Raw genomic sequence first — 17,442 nt, forward strand, 5'->3', positions numbered from 1 at the left:
GTTCTGATGGCGACTTTGAACCACCATGCGTTCAAATTTTTTGGCTTTTTCCCATTGTCGATGCACTTTAAATTGGGATGGGAATGTAAAAAAAAAATATATTATTAGTTTAAATAAATAATAAAACATATACCAAAATATTACATATATTAAAATAATACATATACAAAATTCATCATTTTATTGTCTCAGTCCTCCCTTTCATATGTGTGTTGGTCGCATGGTGCACATACAAGTTTATGACTAATGTATCCTCGGGGCCACCAGAATACGAACCAAGATCAGAGGGTGCTTTCACATCTTGCATCTCATCATTCTCACACTCGTCATTCTCCTTTGCCTAATCCTCATGTTGGGTCTTTGATGCTTCCTCTGCATGCTCATGCTTTGCCATCTGAGATGGTCTGAATCCATCATACCTGCCCCTTCTCACCTGCACCTTCCCAACTGCCAAATCTTGCTTAGCCGAGGCATTCATGGTTATTATGTTGCCTCTAACACGATTGGGATGTGCGTCAATATAAGAAAACAATCAAAATCACATATACAAATCAGATATATTAAGAGAGCATGATCGTTTGATAAAAAACATATCTTCAACTAACTATATTCGTCTTGTAAAAAAATCTAATTATGTTATTTAATTTCAACTGTATGAGTTATACCTTGTGTTACATTTCTTAATTAATCAAATATATCATTCATTCCATAGTTTACTAACACTTAACCTAACAACGATATCTAAAACAAACATGTGTGATAAATGATAACACATATGTTTACCTAGATATTTAATGAATGAGAAAAAAAAAATATGTACTACTCTAAACACTATTCAATCATAAAAATATATATTTTAAATATTTCCACCATAAACTATAAAGAATTAATCTATATTTTGTTATATTATCTTTTCAACTACGTACCAATTAATCCCATTCTGAAGATGTTAGTTAAGTTGTAAAAGTTTAAACATATAATCTAAAACAATGAAGTTCTAATTCTTTCAGAAAAGATTGTTAAATGATAATTAGTGTTATTTTAATTAATTTCTTATTTTAATTAGAACTTGCTATATTATTGGTGTCATTGAAAAATATAAACATTTTTTTTTGAAATAATTGAAAAATATAAACATGATTTGTTGGGTTTGTTACGATTTAATAACCATAAATATCTATACTTATAATTTTAATCAAAATCAAAATTTTATATAAAATATTGTTCATAATTTAGCATAACATTTTTAAAATTCAGAAAAAAAATTAATATTTTTTTACCAAAACATTCAAAAATTAGCATATATTATTTTTTTCGAATATTTTTAAAATTTTAATTTAATTTGGATTTTTTTTTTAAAATTTAAAAGTTTCAAAATACAGTAAGTTTAGGAATTTTTTATTTTTTATATGATTTTTTGGGATATATATATATATATATATATATATATATATATATATATATATATATATATATATATATATATATATATATGGTTTTGCTAGAAGACACCTTTTATGAAGGTGACTTTTAGCAAGTTATTCAATGAGCATTTGCTAAAAGACACCAACTAATTTTAAGGTGTCTTTTAGCAAAGTTATAACTAAAAAGTGGAAATCACACCTTGAGGTGTGGATTGCTAAAAGACATCTTCATGGGTGGCTTCTAGCAAAACTCATATATATATATATATATATATATATATATATATATATATGGGTTTTGTTACAAGACACCCTTTGGTGGTGTCTTTTATCAAGCAACACCTTAAAGTGTGATTTTCACTTTTTAGTTATAACTTTGCTAAAAGACACCTTCATAAAAGTAAGTTGGTGTCTTTTCGCAAAAGCTCATAGAGTAACTTGATAAAAGACACCTTCACAAAAGGTGTCTTCTATCATAACCCTATATATATATATATATATATATATATATATATATATATATATATATATATATATATATATATATATATATATATATATGGGTTATGATCCTCTCCATTTGTAATTTGTTCCATTTGTTGCAATTTGAAGAGAGATAGACACAAAAAAATTAATGATGGTGGGATCCACTTAGTGATAGGACCCACCACTTATTTTTTTTTGTCTATCTTTCTCCAAATTGCAACAAATATTGGAACAAATTACAAATGGAGAGGATCTTAACCCTATATATATAAAACAACCCCTTTCAGCTCTTTTGGACTGGCTGTTTCCTTTCAAAAATGCCCTCAATTTTCAATACAAATAACACATGTTTCTTTTAAAAAAAATTCCAGATTTTTTTTTATCCTGAATTTTCAAATATTAAAAAATATTCTCAAATCTGAATTTTCCTAAATTTTTAAATAAATTTGTATACAGATTTTATTTTTGTTGAGAAAATTTAAAAAACTTCATTTTCAAAAAAAATCTGTTTTATATTTTGAAAAATATATATTTCCAAATTTTCGAAAATAATTTGAATTTTTTTCGAAATAAAAATTTTGAAATATATATTTCAAAATTTTCGAAAATAATTTTAAAAAATTATGAAAAATTAAAAAAATTTGAAATATATATTTTTCGTAAATTATAAATTTTGGAATTTTTGAAAAATATATATTTAAAAATTTTGGAAAATATTTTTCGAATAAAAAAATCTTGATTTTTTTTTTACAAATTTTTTAATTTGTTTTTAAAAAAATCGGCACAAATGCCATGTGTACCTTTAAAAAAATGAAAAACAAAATTAATTATACAGTCAGCACGCCAATTAATCAGATATGCACAGTCAGCATGCCACTCAGCTCGCCACGTCAGCAATTCTGCACAGTCACATGGGTCAGGGGCTAAAATCAAAGAATCTTATTTTACAGGGTTGAAATCTAAACTTTTTTTTTTACAGGGGGTAAACCGGAACTCACCCAAATTACAGGGGGTAAAAACATATTAACCCAAATAACAACAACAACAGCAACAACAACAACAACAACAATTTGTCAAAAAAAAAACAACAACAACAACAATAATAATAATATATTCCACAATATATGTAAAGGGAATATTATTGGTGTCATTGAAAAAGATTAGTACAATTCTTTTTTTAAAAAATTGTATAATTTATTGCAATATAAAAGTATAAAATATTACCAATAATTTTAATCAAAATCAAAATTTGGTTAAAACTATTGTTATTATATATATGCATTAATACAAGACATTGTCCATTTAAACGCTAGTAATAATAAAACATGTAAATATTTTTTTGAGAATAAAAACATGTAAACATGTGGAACATGATAAGAGAGAATGGAGCATATAAGCATATAATCATATTTAAATTTTTCTCTGAGATTGGCGGTATAGGATGGGAGTTTTGCAGGGTGCCAACCTAGTTGGGATGTTGTTGCTTCCCCTTGATGCCTGTCCAATCTCCTGGCTTAGAAAAAAAAATGCAATTTTGATCCCCCTATTTTTAAAATTGTTAACTTTTGATACCCCTGTTTTCAAAACCAACTTTCTCATACCCCTGGTTAGAAAGTCAACAAATTTTTTGGTCCCCCTCCTCTATGGATGATGCGGCAAACTCATTAATGACGTGGATCCTATGTGATATTGTCTACGTAACACATCTTTTGACACATCATTTCAACTTCATTAAAATTTAAATATAATCATAAAATTAAATAACAAATTAATATTAAAATTTAAAAAAATTGGGGAATAAAATTAGAAACCCTAAACTGTTCTTTTATTCCCAAATTAAAGAGGGAGAAATCCTAAATTGAATAGCTTCCATAGAAGAACACATTCATCATCCATAGTCATGCAGTGGAGAAGAGATGAATGTGTGTGTTTGGTCAATAGGGGGATCATCCATAACATTATAGGAATCTCTCCAAAAAAAAATTAGATTTTTTTTAACAAAACATGAATTTTTATATTTTTGATGGTTAAAAATTCATATTTAATTTGTGTTTTGTTAAAAAATTCTAATTTTTTTGGACAATATACTACACATTTATGCACAATTTCATTAAAAAAAATACAAAAATTAAATTAAAAATAGGGACCAAAAGTAGCGATTGAAAATTTTATAGGGACTAAAAGTTGAAGAAATATTTTTAAAGGGACTAAAACAAAAAGTTGGTATATTTAAAGGGACCAAAAACGTATTTAGCCCTCTAAATTAAATAGAACACTATATTTTTCTTACAGAAAATGCAAATTGTATAAAATATCATCTAAATTATTTTTTTATAGGAAAAAAATAAATTATTTATTATTATCATTAAGGATTGTTGACTGCTACATTGTGTGAAAGAAAAATAATAATAGAAAAATAATAATTATGTAAACTATATATATAATATTGGAATTTTTTTAATATTAGATAAGGATTTTTTTTTTTTTTGAAAAAATATTAAATAAGGATTGTTGACTGTTATATTGTATAAAGAAAAAAAACAATTATGTAAACTATTTATATAATATTATTGTTGAAATTTAATACTCATCTATTGTCTCTCTATAAATAATAGCCTCTATTAACTAATGAAACATATCAGTGTAAACAAATAAGTACCATGCATAAGATTTGTGTTGCAATGGGGGGGGTGACGTTGAGATCAAACAAAACCCACAAACACAAACACGTCCCTGTAGTATGCAACTCAACCACAGTCAAACAAACATTGTTTTCACTCAATCAATGCTCCAATCCACAACCAATAACCCGTCACCCGTTTTACCAGTAGAACTCATCGAGAATATTCTCTTAAGGCTTCCTGTTAGATCCCTCGTTCAATTTAAATGCGTGTGTAAATCATGGAAAGCCTTGATCTCTAATCCCCACTTCACAAAGAGCCACCTTCTGAACTCAACCTCGTATCCACAATTGTTCTCAACTGTCCTCACTAATGAAGGCATCAAAATTATATCTTACCCTATTGAACCATTGATGAAAAACCAACAAACCCCTATTAAACCTGAATTCACCGTCATGAGGAACCAATACTGTATTCTAGGTTCGTACAATGGGTTGTTGTGTCTTTATGATATTAATCAATGTAATGTCATATTGTGGAACCCTTCTATCAAATTTGAATCCCAAATATCTCCAACCATCGAGTCATTTGATGGTAATAAGTCTCTCGAATATTATGGTTTTGGCTATGATCAAGTTAATGACAAGTACAAGTTGTTAGTAGTTATGCAAAATACGAGAAAAGTTAGTGAAACTGTTACCAAAATGTATACATTTGGTGAAAATTCCTTGAAAACAATATGTAATTTCCCATGTATTCCTATGTGGCGGTTAGGGAAATGTGTGAGTGGCACTTTGAATTGGGTAGTTAGAACCAATCGTGTTAATTTTGATCGGTCGATTCTTTCCTTTCATTTTGAGAAGGAGACTTACATGGAAGTGTCGTTGCCTCAATATGATGGTGAAGAATACATATACACTAGTGTGCTAGATGTTTTGAGAAATTATCTTTGTGTGCGTTATGAAAAGACCAATCGGTTATGTGGTTGATGAAAGAGTATGGAGTTGCTGAGTCATGGACTAAATTGATGATCTTTCCTCATCCTATGTGGATTTGGAATGATACTAAAATTAAGCTTGTTGACCCATTGTTCATTTCAAAAATTGGTATTGTTATGGTGAAAACTATGTGTTCCAAACTTTCCCTTAATCACATATGGAAGCGCAGGTTGCAACCATTTTCTATCTTGGTTGGTAGCAAACCTGAACCAGAGTTCCTTATTTACCATGAAAGTTTGGTATCATTGTAATGGTAAAATACTTTTTTGGAGTCTTCTAAGTTTTACTTACATTGGTGAAATCCCGTTCTTATCATCTTTGTAATGTTGTTTAAGTAACATTGATGGTTGAAATAAAGTATCTGCTTTGTTGGAATTCAGTTAATGTTTGTTTTGTTGTAATCATCTTTTTATTCTATTCCAAAATTTTGTTTATGCAATGTTAGAAGATACATGCAGTGTTATTATATTCAAAAAGAGTAATTTAATGTCATGTTGCAAAGGTGAATTCAAATTAATTTCATCAATACTTTCATATAATTTTTTTTACGGATTTGGGCTATGTGCACTCACAACCTTGTGACTGAATGCAAAAAGTCACACTTGGACCATAGGGTCCAAACTTTAAGCTCTGACATTTTAGAATTATATAATAAGAGGGAATTGAAGTATAAAAGTGAGATGACAAAAATTTGATCAGTTTGTCCGGTGAGCATAGCTCAATTGGTAGGACAATGCATTATTATATGCAGGGGCCGGGGTTCGAACCCCGGACATCCCACTTTTTCAGCTTATAAGGTGAATTCTAGCCACTAGGCTACATGATAAAAAAAAAAAAATTGATCAGTTTAAACTTGAGGTAATAGTTAAAGAGGTAGACTTTTTGACTCTTGAAGTGGTAAATCGAACTTTTATACTTTCACATAACTATATTGGTCTCTTGATGTTAAAATGAAGTATGAGATATTTATAATACTCTGATCAAGTTTAGAGTCATTTGATTGGACCTGAGATGATTGTTAATAAAGTGACAAAATCCAAGCTTGACCCTTGGATTTTCACAAAAAGATTGGTCAGCAAAAGTATAGTTCTAGTGCAGATTTTGCATCAAGGTTTGGAACATGATCTTTATATACACAATTTTACTAGATTCATAGAGTTTAGATCTTGCACCAATCACCACTGAATCAACAACTTAATTCAAAGCAAGTGATGCTCAATTTCATTTAGACAACAAGTCTCGGTTAATAAAAAATGTGATCTTCTGCCTAAATAAGTTCTTGGAAGGATATATTGTTAGACCTATCATTACTCTTTGGGTCGTTTTCTTTGTTTTTGGGTGGTTTTTTAAAGGGGTTTTTGTTCGAGCCTGGTGATTGAATGACAACCGATTTCCCCTTCATTGTATTTTTTTTTTCTCCACCCGGGCTTGTTAGTGCTTCTCGCACAGGCTCGTCGGTTAATAAATTATGCCGTTTCAAAAAAAAAAAAGACCTATAATAATCAAGAGAGTGCAGATTTGAAGCTAAAATATGATTCCATAATAGCACTTACACGACTATGATTATAACATGTTTTTTTTTCCTTCAGCATAATGCAGCTGTAATTATTGATTTCAAGGAGCTTAAGATGAAGATTAGATAGTGAACTTAAGATCAGAATCTAACCAGATGTTATATATACACATTTTGACCCTTAAATAGCTCATCAACTAACCAAAATAATCCTAATTTTATTTATGATAGATAGCTCTCATTTATGCAGAGTTTTTTTTTTTGTAAAACTTTTTTAAGTGACTAGAATTTGAGTTATGCTTAACATGTATATTAAATCACCACCCTATGTATAAATTTGACTATAAAAAATGATCCAAGAAATGTACTAAAATTTTCATACCTAAGCAACTAATAGTCTAATTAAGGTTTGAGTAGGAACTGTTCGGAACTTTTTTTTTAGTAGGAACTGTGTTAGTTTCATTTTCTGCATAATTACTATTTCATAAGCTTGGGACAAGTTTATTTTTATTGGCTTAATTGTAGTTTTAGCCCCCTAACTTTCCCAAAGTTGCGATTTTGGCCCCCTAAGAAAAAAAAACTACAAAACCGCCCCCTAAGTTTTGCAACTGTGGCAGTTTTGGCCCTCAAGGCCAATTTTGACTAGGTCTACACTGACGTGGCACCCTAAGTGAGGTGCCACATGTCATTTTTTTTATTTTTTTATGCCTTGGGGGGCCAAAACTGCTACAGTTGCAAAACTTAGGGGGCGGTTTTGTAGTTTTTTTTCTTAGGGGGCCAAAATCGCAACTTTGGGAAAGTTAGGGGGCTAAAACTGCAATTAAGCCTTTATTGGCTTAATTGTAGTTTTTATTTAAGCATAATTTTTTGGCAAGAAGATAAAATGTAGGATAAATTTACTAGCTCAACATAATTAAAGACACCGTAAAGAAAGTTATTGATTGTCGTAGTAGTCGTAAATGTAATTTGGTTATATTTTTACCAAATTGGTGTGCCAAATCATATTATTTCAGTATACCATACTTATTCTTCATTCAAGAGTGATCTTTAATTTAAAAAAAACAACATCAACTCTTGATCAATGAATTACTCTTTCTATTTCAAGAGGACTCTTTTGCTTGTTTTGGCAATCAATGAGTAAGAATTATCCTTTTATTACAAGACTATGATAAAACAATTATGTTGCATCAATACATATGCATTCTTATTCAATTCACAATCTTTCATGCTTTTGCGATGAAAAAAATATATAACAATCATTCTTAATATATGAAAAAATTGTAGATATAAAATATAGTTTGGCTCTTTCATAGAAATGCATGCCTATTTTGAGGCATTAATTTGCGACAAACTAACAACATATTTCCAGTTTTGAAATGTTTCCCCACAAAAGAAAGTGAAGAACGTAAATTTAGAATGGAGAGTTACTAGAAATTGTATTCGATCTCATGCCTGACTTCGTGAAAAAACTATCCAATTGATTGACAGTTGGCCTAGGCGTGAGAATAATTTCGAGACTTTGTAGCACATATTATTATGTACTTGTTAGAAGAGTAAAGAGATTTGGAGGAGCATTGATTGTTGGCAAACTATAGAACCTCTTTTGCTTGTAGGTACAACTTTTAAAAACTCATATTTAAAGTTCTGCACGTTCTAACTCAAACAAACAACAATTTTTTGTTCTCTCTCTGTGGAGTATTTGGCGTAGTCAGAACCTTGCTGTGTGGGAGAGAAGCTAATTGAGCGTCTTGATGATGTTACCTATCGTGCTAAGCTTTTGTTGGAGTGGCAGACCGCACGTTTCAGCAGCGCTAGCAATGTCCGCAGGCAGCAGCTGCAGGGGCTGCGAGTCGATGGATGCATCTCCTCCCACCGGGGGCTATGTTAAATGTAATATTCATGGTGCGTTTCCTATGTACCACAATCGTGTTGGAATCAGAATGTGTATGCGTGACGAATTTGGTCTTTTTGTTGGGGATAAAACAATTTGGCTACAACCTATCATGGAAGTGAGTTTAGGAGAGGCTGTTGCTCTTCTAAAAGCTTTGGAGTGGATTAAAGAATTAGGCTTCCAAGATGTCATATTTTCTCATGGCTCTAAGACTATTATAGATGATTTTAATTCTAGTGTCAACAATTTTAACATTGATAATGTTTCTATTGCTTTACTTAATGCTTCTCGTTAATGTTTCAATTTCTTCGTTAATGCTTCTCGTTAATGTACTATAGTACCCAACCCATTGTCATCCCTATTCCTCTCCTATAGGTTTGACTTTCTTACTTCTCTCATGGTCACTATCCTTTTCTTCCCTACCCTTAGGATCCTCTAAACCTTTCCGCACACTTAAGTTAACAACATTCGTTGGAGTTAGGTTTAGGCTGACCCGAAAAAAATACTCGAGGTCATAAAGGCGGTAGATAGCTACTTGTTGGGACACTTGAGAAATTAGGGTTTCTAGAATTTTGTTATGGGTGACCACGGATGTCTACTTTTGATTCAAGTTTTTTAAGAGCCTCACCAATATGGATTTTTAAAGTCTTCATTTTTCTTAGCTTGATTCACAACCAAGTTTTCTAGTATTAAAAGGGTTAAATATGTTTATGGTTCACGTAAAATTCGAAACTTTTAAGTTTAGTCTTTACTTAATTTTAATAGTTTTTTTAGTCCTTATAAAAATAATTTACATGTAGTTTTAGTCCCCACTAAAACAAAGTTTCTCTACTTATCCTTAAACTCTAAAAATTTTGAACGATTTTTTTGAAACAAGTTTAGAACATTACAAATGGTTTGTTTACTAAAATTTAGAATATTTTAACATAAAATGAATTAAATATGAATTTTTCTAAAAGACAAAAGTTCAACATTTGTGCATTGATTTGGTCTTCAATTGCCTTTATTTAATTCTTTATCTTTAAAACTTTGTCAAATGCTTTTTTCTCATCATTTTCTTTATGTTTTTTATTTTTATTTTAACAAACAAAAATGAGATATATTACCACAAAGAGAGAGAGCTTTACTTTCTAGCACAAGGCGTGCAAAGAAAAGCAAAGCAAAATACAACAAAGTATCCTGAATCTATACAAAAAAGACAGGCATCCCATGCCTAAATAGACAAGAGGTTGCTGCCACCACTTATGGTAACCAAAAGGAAAACATACATTTTTAGCTTTCAGCCACTATAGTGAGTAATTTTGATTTTTTTTTTTCTTTCAGAAGCTGCATAATTGTTTTAGTTTTGTTAGAGAACAGTATGTGATTCCTTTCGTTCCATATCATCCAAACATTATATGTTGGGGATCCACTGAATACACACCAATCCAAGTTTTGATATGTTGCCATAGCTCACCGAAAGTGGGACAATGAATTAAGAGATGGTCTGCTGATTCATTCTAACCACATTTGGTCACACACAATTGAGAATCAAACGGAATGACGCCGCGACGAACCAAATTATCCTTTGCAGGCCACCTGTTGCGAAGAAGACGCCATGCACAAATTGAAACCTTCATAGGAACATTTTTGTGCCAAACTGCAGTAGCTGCTGCATTGGCATTATGTATCTCCTGCCTCATGAGCATTTGATACACACCACAAACTGTATAACCATCACCCACACTAGGACGCATTGCCAAACATCTGTAACAATGTCATGCAAGTTAACAATATCTTGTTCTTCGCCCACTAAATCTTCTTTATGGTTTCTTGTTCTTCGCCTATAAAATTAAAATTAAACTAAACGTAGTAAATGGAAATTAAAATCAAATAAAACACAAAGTTATCAAATAAAATGGAAACATAAAAACATAGAAAAACTAGGCTTAACACTTATGAAAGGGTGGAAAATATAAAACTCGTTGAAACTCTGATACATAATCTATAAAATGTTTTTTTTTAAGAGAGAACCTATAAAATGTTAGTGTCCATTCAAATTGCGGGTTGGCTTTCTTAGCATTGTATGGATGATTAAATATTTTGTGGAAAACACAATCTTGTGGTGGCAAAAATAGAGAAGAGATTGAAATTGTTGGTCAAAAGACGAATACATGATATTTGCCAAAACTATTTTTCTCACAATGCACAAGCTGTACACACGTTGGGGAATGGGGCATGAGTTAACGTGGAGGCCTAACTTAGAGAATCCGTCTAGTTGCATGTTAATTTTCGTCAAGTAATATAAGTGATTAAACTTACACATCTTAATCTTGAATATGAATAACAGGAGAATTTAGGTTTGAAGTTTTGAACACAAGTTCTTGACATCAAAGTCCTTGCCTACAAAGTAGAGATGGTAATGATCAAATTTACAAGTACTTGGTCATAGAAGCTCTAATACAATATCAAAATGTAACTCCACTAAATTTTAAGAGGGAGACTCGTGAATGGTTTTTATACATATCTCTAACATTATAAATTTAATGATCATTCAGAAAGAAAAAAATTATCTCTAAAAGCACCAAGATTTATGTAAAAATGAATAGATGGAAAATGGTATGATAGCTAAAAAAAATTCAGAGTTCATGTTTTGATTTCACTTTTAGATTTTCGATGAACAAAAATTGATTCTAAAAATGAAAACTTGATAATGGCATATTTTGTTGCTCTTGAGGAGAATTGATTTTGCCTCTAAAATTGATTATATATGTTAAGGATGCTTCAGGTTGAAGTTATGGGATTAAAGATTTGATGAGTTATCCCCTATTGATTAATGATACTCCATCCGTTTCAAAATGAGTGTCGTTTTAGCCAAAAAAAATTGTTTCAAAATGAATGTCACTTTCAGTTTTCAATGCAATAACAACTTTTTCTTTTCAATTGTACCCTTCAATTAATATTATGTTACACTACTTCCAAAGTATTATTTTTTCTTTAATGAAAAATAAATCAATAGTTGATTAGGATAATTTAGTAAAATTGCTATGACATTTGACTACTTTATTCCATTCCTTAATATGTGTGCATTTGCCTAAAGCGACACTCATTTTGAAACGGATGGAGTATATATTTTGGAATGTTGATTCCTCTACGAACGAATTTAAATTTATGTATTTATTTAATTCCTTACAGGTTCTTGAACTACTTTTTATTCAAGAAAGTTTGTACTCGAAGCATTATGAATCTTAACTATGTGAATTTTCAATTGAGACGATATATGTGAATTAGTTAAATCTTGAACTATTTATGGTCAAGTTTTGATTACTCAAATTGAATGACCGTTAATGTGTGAAGTTTTGAATTTTATTATCTTCAATATTCCAATTATCAAAGAAATGTCACATATTGCGATATTCTAGAATATTTTGTATTATAGCAGGTTACATTCAACTCCCTTATATCAAGAATTAATTTTACAAAATCAATTTACTTCAAATCAAACATAAGTCATACAAGATTTGGGATCCTATGTTCAAAATCACAATATTAAAATCAAAATACTCTTTCTTCTATCAATTATATCTAATCCTAGCAAACATGCTTACCCTAACTCCCTAACCCTAATCCTAATTTTTGGCTCCAAATCGTTTCAGCCGTTAGATTAATCTATGTTGCTTAATTCAAATGATAATTTCCCTCCTCTATTTTGAATCTCCACGTTAGACTTCCGAACCTCATTTAATTGCTGTATATTTCCCATGTATTGCTACTATTTTCAAACAAAAAACTGATACACGTTTTTTAGGCTTCCTTTTCTAAAAAAATTTCTCTCTCTTCTTCATGTCCCAACCTCTTCTCCATCGCTTTTTCACCCTTCCCATTTGTTACTGCCATTCATTCTTCTTCAATTTCTATCACTTTCTTCCACTTTGATTCGAAAATCATCAACGCCATGTCCCTTCTGATTCCTCTCCACAACTCCAACCCCATATCCACACAATCTCTCTTTCCCTCGCACTCACCGCGACGATTTCCTCTCAGGCAGTTGCTATCGCTCTGTTACTCAATTTCACTATTTTATTTAATTGATTTGATTAACTAATACTAAATAAATACTAAACTGTTGTGTTTTTAGATGTTAACATGGTGGGTCAATTAATGGACAATCCATTCTTTTCTGCTTCACGTGGAACTGGATCCGGTGGAGTTCGACGTGGTTGGGATGCGAAAGAGACAGATGATTCTCTGCATCTTCGTTTGGATATGCCTGGATTTGGTAAGGAAGATGTGAAGATATGTGTTGAACATAATATATCCTTATCTTTAATTTTGCTTTTGGTTGTTTTGCTAGACATTATATTCCAAACGTGGTTGCTAAAGTGATTCCTGAAACTTGAAAATGAGTTCTTTCCTGGAATTTTGCTTTTATCTTCAATTCTGTTTTGGTTGTTTAAATTTGTGATTTAAATCTTAAGAGAACAACACATTTTAAATATTTATCAAATGCAGTTTATTGTTATGTTGTTAATGTTCTTTCTTTGTTTGTTTTGATGAAAGACTCAGTTATGGTAGCATATGATCTGTAGACAAAGTATAACTTTCTTAGCCATTTATTTTTTTACTTTTCACAAGTTAGTTACTCAATTTCAGGGAAGCCTAATGAAAAGTTTGGGTAGAGCACTGGTCTATATACCCTTCTTTGATTATTTTTGCTGCTGCAACAACAGAATATATTATATTGAGAGGTTCAAGCAACGGTTGTGGTAAAGGGGCATCCGGTTGCAGAGGTATGATAATGTCTTATCACCAAGGTACTTTTCTAATACACTCAACTGTCATATGTATATCAATTTTGGATTCAATGTTTGTGTTTTGTTTCACCATTGGGTGTGATAATTACTCATGCGACTGTGTTGGAGCAACACAAGTGCGCATGTATTTGAGTCACTTTTTTTCTTTCAAGTGTGTTCTTTCCTTATCTTAACTCGAAAATGATGTCTAACTTTTCAAGTGTGTCTGTATTGTTGAATGGCGCGTACACAAGGGTATGATGGAGTCATTGGTTGTGCAGTGTACTCACAGAGAGATTATTTAACCAATCAAGGTATATGTAGTTACAATAATATTTTGAATTATACTTAAAGCTATAATTTCAAGTAGTTATTGGTGAACGATGATATTAAATCCTTTATTCTTATTGAAATTGTTGAATAGCTGCTGAGAAAAATTTAACAGTTTTGTTCAACGAGTTTACTATGTTGAGATTATTTATATGTTGATGACAATATATGTTGATTCTCTTAAAATAAGTTCTGTTAAAAATAAGTTCTTTTTTGAATTCACAGATAGCTCTCTCTTTTAAGGTCCAACTCCTCCACTTATAAAAAAAACTTAAAAAAGTGCTAATGTTTGAATTCATAGGTAGCTCTCTCTTTTAACTTCCAACTCCTCCACTTAAATAAAACTTAAAAAAAGTGATAGTGAGTTCTTCCCTAAATTAGGCCTTATTTACTTGACTTTCTGACTTAGAAAGTGTTGTTGTACTATAAATTATGCAGGATTTATTTAAACATCAATAGAAAACATATTTAGTAATCAAAATTATTGAAGATCTTTATTAGTAAGTTTTGTCATTGTTGTATTTTTGAAATTCTGATTCTGTCAGTTTCGTATCTGCTACTGTTCTATATTACAAGGTAACTTTCAAGTAGTTGTTTTGTATTTGACTGAGTGAATATGTAAATAGGGTCCTCCTGATAGTTATAGATAGATTGCGATTGAATGGTGTTGCTAAGATTTAGCAGGATTTCAGGACAACCGTACATTGATTGTTATGAGGTTTAGCACATTTGGAAAAGTGTAAAATGATAAAATATATGAGATCAAATAGTAGGTTGTTATTTATTTAAAGAAGAGGTAGAAGAGTTGGAAAGTGTCTAAGTTAAAATGTAGCTACTGTCTAAGTTCTTTGACCCTTGGTTTTCAGATGGCATAAGACTATATTATGGTTACCACCTAAAACTTATTGTTTTCTTTCTTTTTCTTTTCTCAGGCCCATTGAATCCGAATCCTGCTGATCAGTTAGAGAGGACAATCGATGAGTTGCATATCAAGTACATGACTCACATAGCAGAGTTTGATGTTAATCATGTGGGTTTCTTAATATTGTTTTAAGTTTTGGTTATGTGTTAAAGCCTTATTTTTATTTTCATTGATTGTATTTGATTTAATTCTTGCTTCTAGGCTGTTGTCATGCTGCCATTCATGTTTGGACATGACTTTGGGGATTAAATAGGTCGTTTTGCAACTTTAGTTGATTCTAACTTTAATGAGTTTGAGGTTTTGGTGGAAAGGAACCATGGAGGCATTTTCCTGACCAAGGGTTGGCGTGCCCTACGTGACTTTTACAGTGTTTCACTTGGTGCTTGGGTGACTGTAGTTTTTGTTTGGAATGGAAAGTTTAATATCAGAATTAAGGATATGTTTGGGAAGACGATTTGATATCCAACTTTCAGCCCTCCCACGAAGTTTCTAATTGACAGAGATGAGATATATGCCAATTTTATTCACGGCATTCCAGCCCCATTCGCACATGATATAATGAATTTCCAATATACATACGAGAAGAAGCAGGATTCAGATGAGATTAAGAATGGTATGATGGTAGGGTGTTTACGTTGGTTTTATGTCTGTTTCGTTGGTGTTTTTTCTTATATTCCCTGTTAACAACTTAAGAATTTTGCAGGACTTTGCCTATAATGGATTTTGTGAGCTCGCTCTTGATAAGAGGGCTACTTCATTGAAGATGGTGTTAACAGTCATGGTACAAACCAATTGTCTGAGGTGAACCATTGAAAAATCTAACATTCTCTGATGTAAAGTTCATGTTTCCATCACTGAGACCTAATTCATTAAGTGTTCAATTTGTTTTTTTTTTTGCTACTTACAGGAAAGGGTTGTTGAGTACGGTGACTCCACTAAGTCTGGCCTAAAGGATGCAGTTGAGGAAACCACACCTAAAACTAAAAAGATCCTTGGTAAGAGGGTTGCTGATAGTGTTGGGTATGCTACAAAGGATGTGGAAGATGTTGGGGAGAAATCAATCACAAAACCTGCGAAGCTTAAGTGTGTCAAACAAGAGAATGAAGCTTAAGATGTTGTGGTCGTGCTTCAGTGTTTTCTATGGAGAATTGTCGTTGCAGACTTTATTGGTTTAGTGTTTCTGTTTTTATTTCTGTTATATTTGTCTTTATGTTTTGCTCCGTTCGCATTATAATGTAATATTTGAAACTTCTTTGATGTGCGCTAGCACCTTTTGGTATCCGTACTTATATTACAGTTGTCATACCCCAATTTTGGACCAGTTAAAAACCTTTAGTCGTATTTTAAAGCGGCTCAAAATCTCTTTTTATTTTGTTTTAATCAGTTAAAATCCTTGATTAGTCGTTGTTTAAACATTTCAAAGAAAAAACCTTTCATCTTGTATTTTAAAGCAAGTATATTTTTGTTTGTGCCTCGTGTATCTTAAAACCACTTTATTCGTATTTTTAAACATTTATAATTTTTGCGCGTACTTTTAAATTTTTATTCATTCTCTTCCAAACTCTGTTTAATTAAATGTCTTTTATCCATATGTTTAAACCTCTTAAAAAGTTTTTGTTTGCGTTACCGCGTTTTTAACCGTTTCAGTCGAAATTTCGGCAGAGAGGTATTTTAAAATACCTCATTTACTGAAAGGGACATTTTAATCTTCGTTTTCTTTATTTCTTATTATCATTATTATTTATTTCCTTCTATTATTATTATTATTATTATTATTATTATTATTATTATTATTATTATTATTATTATTATTTTTGTTATTTTTATTATTTAATTAAGGGGAATTAGTCACTTTAGTCCCTGAATCGGAAGGGATTCGTCATTTTAGTCCCTGAATGCAGATAAATTGCAAAATAGTCCCTGAATGTAGACTTTGTTATTCAATTTAGTCCCTGAATGCAAACTTCGTTAGTCAATTTAGTCCCTGAATGTAGACTCCGTTAGTCACTTTAGTCCCTGAAATTGACCATGCAGGGACTGTTTTGCAATTTCTCTTCATTCAGGGACTAAAGTGACGAATCATCTCCCATTCAGGGACTAAAGTGACTAATTCCCCTTTAATTAATTAAGGTTTTGGGAGTCACGTGAGTGACCTCCCTTCATGTTTTTTTTTCTTTCTTTCTTTTATTATTATTAGCTTCTGTTTTTAGTCCTTGGGTCCCTTTGTGTCCATGTGGCAGTCTCTTATTGGCTCAGTTTTAAAACTTGCTCTCCAATCCTCTTTTTGCCTTGCTGTATCAGAGACCTAAGGGTAATACTGTCTTTTGCATCAGAGTCAGGGTTAGCCCTACTTTTTGCTATTTAAGACACTGTTCAGTGTCAGAATTTGGACCCCCAATGATTGATAGCCGCAGCTTTTATACAAACATCAATTTCCTTTCTCTCTCTCACCTTTATAGATCAAATACTCAAAAAATCAAAGAAA

At 31.2% G+C, this 17,442-nt stretch overlaps 2 protein-coding genes across 9 annotated transcripts; both read left to right on the forward strand.

Annotated features, from left to right (window-relative positions):
- The first annotated feature begins 4,579 nt into the window (after positions 1-4,579).
- LOC146957454 (F-box/kelch-repeat protein At3g23880-like) lies at positions 4,580-5,908 on the forward strand. The gene has a single exon (XM_085725596.1). The coding sequence runs from the start codon at positions 4,651-4,653 to the stop codon at positions 5,518-5,520; it is 870 nt and encodes a 289-aa protein (XP_085581722.1). The 5' UTR covers positions 4,580-4,650; the 3' UTR covers positions 5,521-5,908.
- Positions 5,909-12,491: 6,583 nt separating this feature from the next.
- On the forward strand, positions 12,492-16,214 carry LOC146957455 (uncharacterized). Of its 8 annotated transcripts, XM_085736634.1 has the most exons (8): positions 12,664-12,959; positions 13,051-13,191; positions 13,566-13,726; positions 13,960-14,019; positions 14,968-15,065; positions 15,159-15,578; positions 15,661-15,738; positions 15,865-16,214. In XM_085736634.1, exons 6-8 carry the CDS (start codon positions 15,516-15,518, stop codon positions 16,066-16,068), a joined length of 345 nt encoding a protein of 114 aa, XP_085592760.1. In that variant the 5' UTR covers positions 12,664-12,959; positions 13,051-13,191; positions 13,566-13,726; positions 13,960-14,019; positions 14,968-15,065; positions 15,159-15,515; the 3' UTR covers positions 16,069-16,214. The 8 variants fall into 8 exon arrangements, 4 of the variants coding, with proteins under 4 accessions (XP_085592772.1, XP_085592764.1, XP_085592760.1 ...); XR_015023169.1 differs by having other exon boundaries at positions 12,492-13,191; positions 15,661-15,758; XR_015023172.1 differs by having other exon boundaries at positions 12,492-13,191; positions 15,159-15,570; positions 15,661-15,758.
- Positions 16,215-17,442: the final 1,228 nt, after the last annotated feature.

Source organism: Medicago sativa, chromosome 1, assembly GCF_051527215.1.
Source record: "Medicago sativa cultivar Bolivia chromosome 1, Bolivia_mono, whole genome shotgun sequence".
In the NCBI taxonomy this organism is placed as follows: domain Eukaryota; kingdom Viridiplantae; phylum Streptophyta; class Magnoliopsida; order Fabales; family Fabaceae; genus Medicago; species Medicago sativa.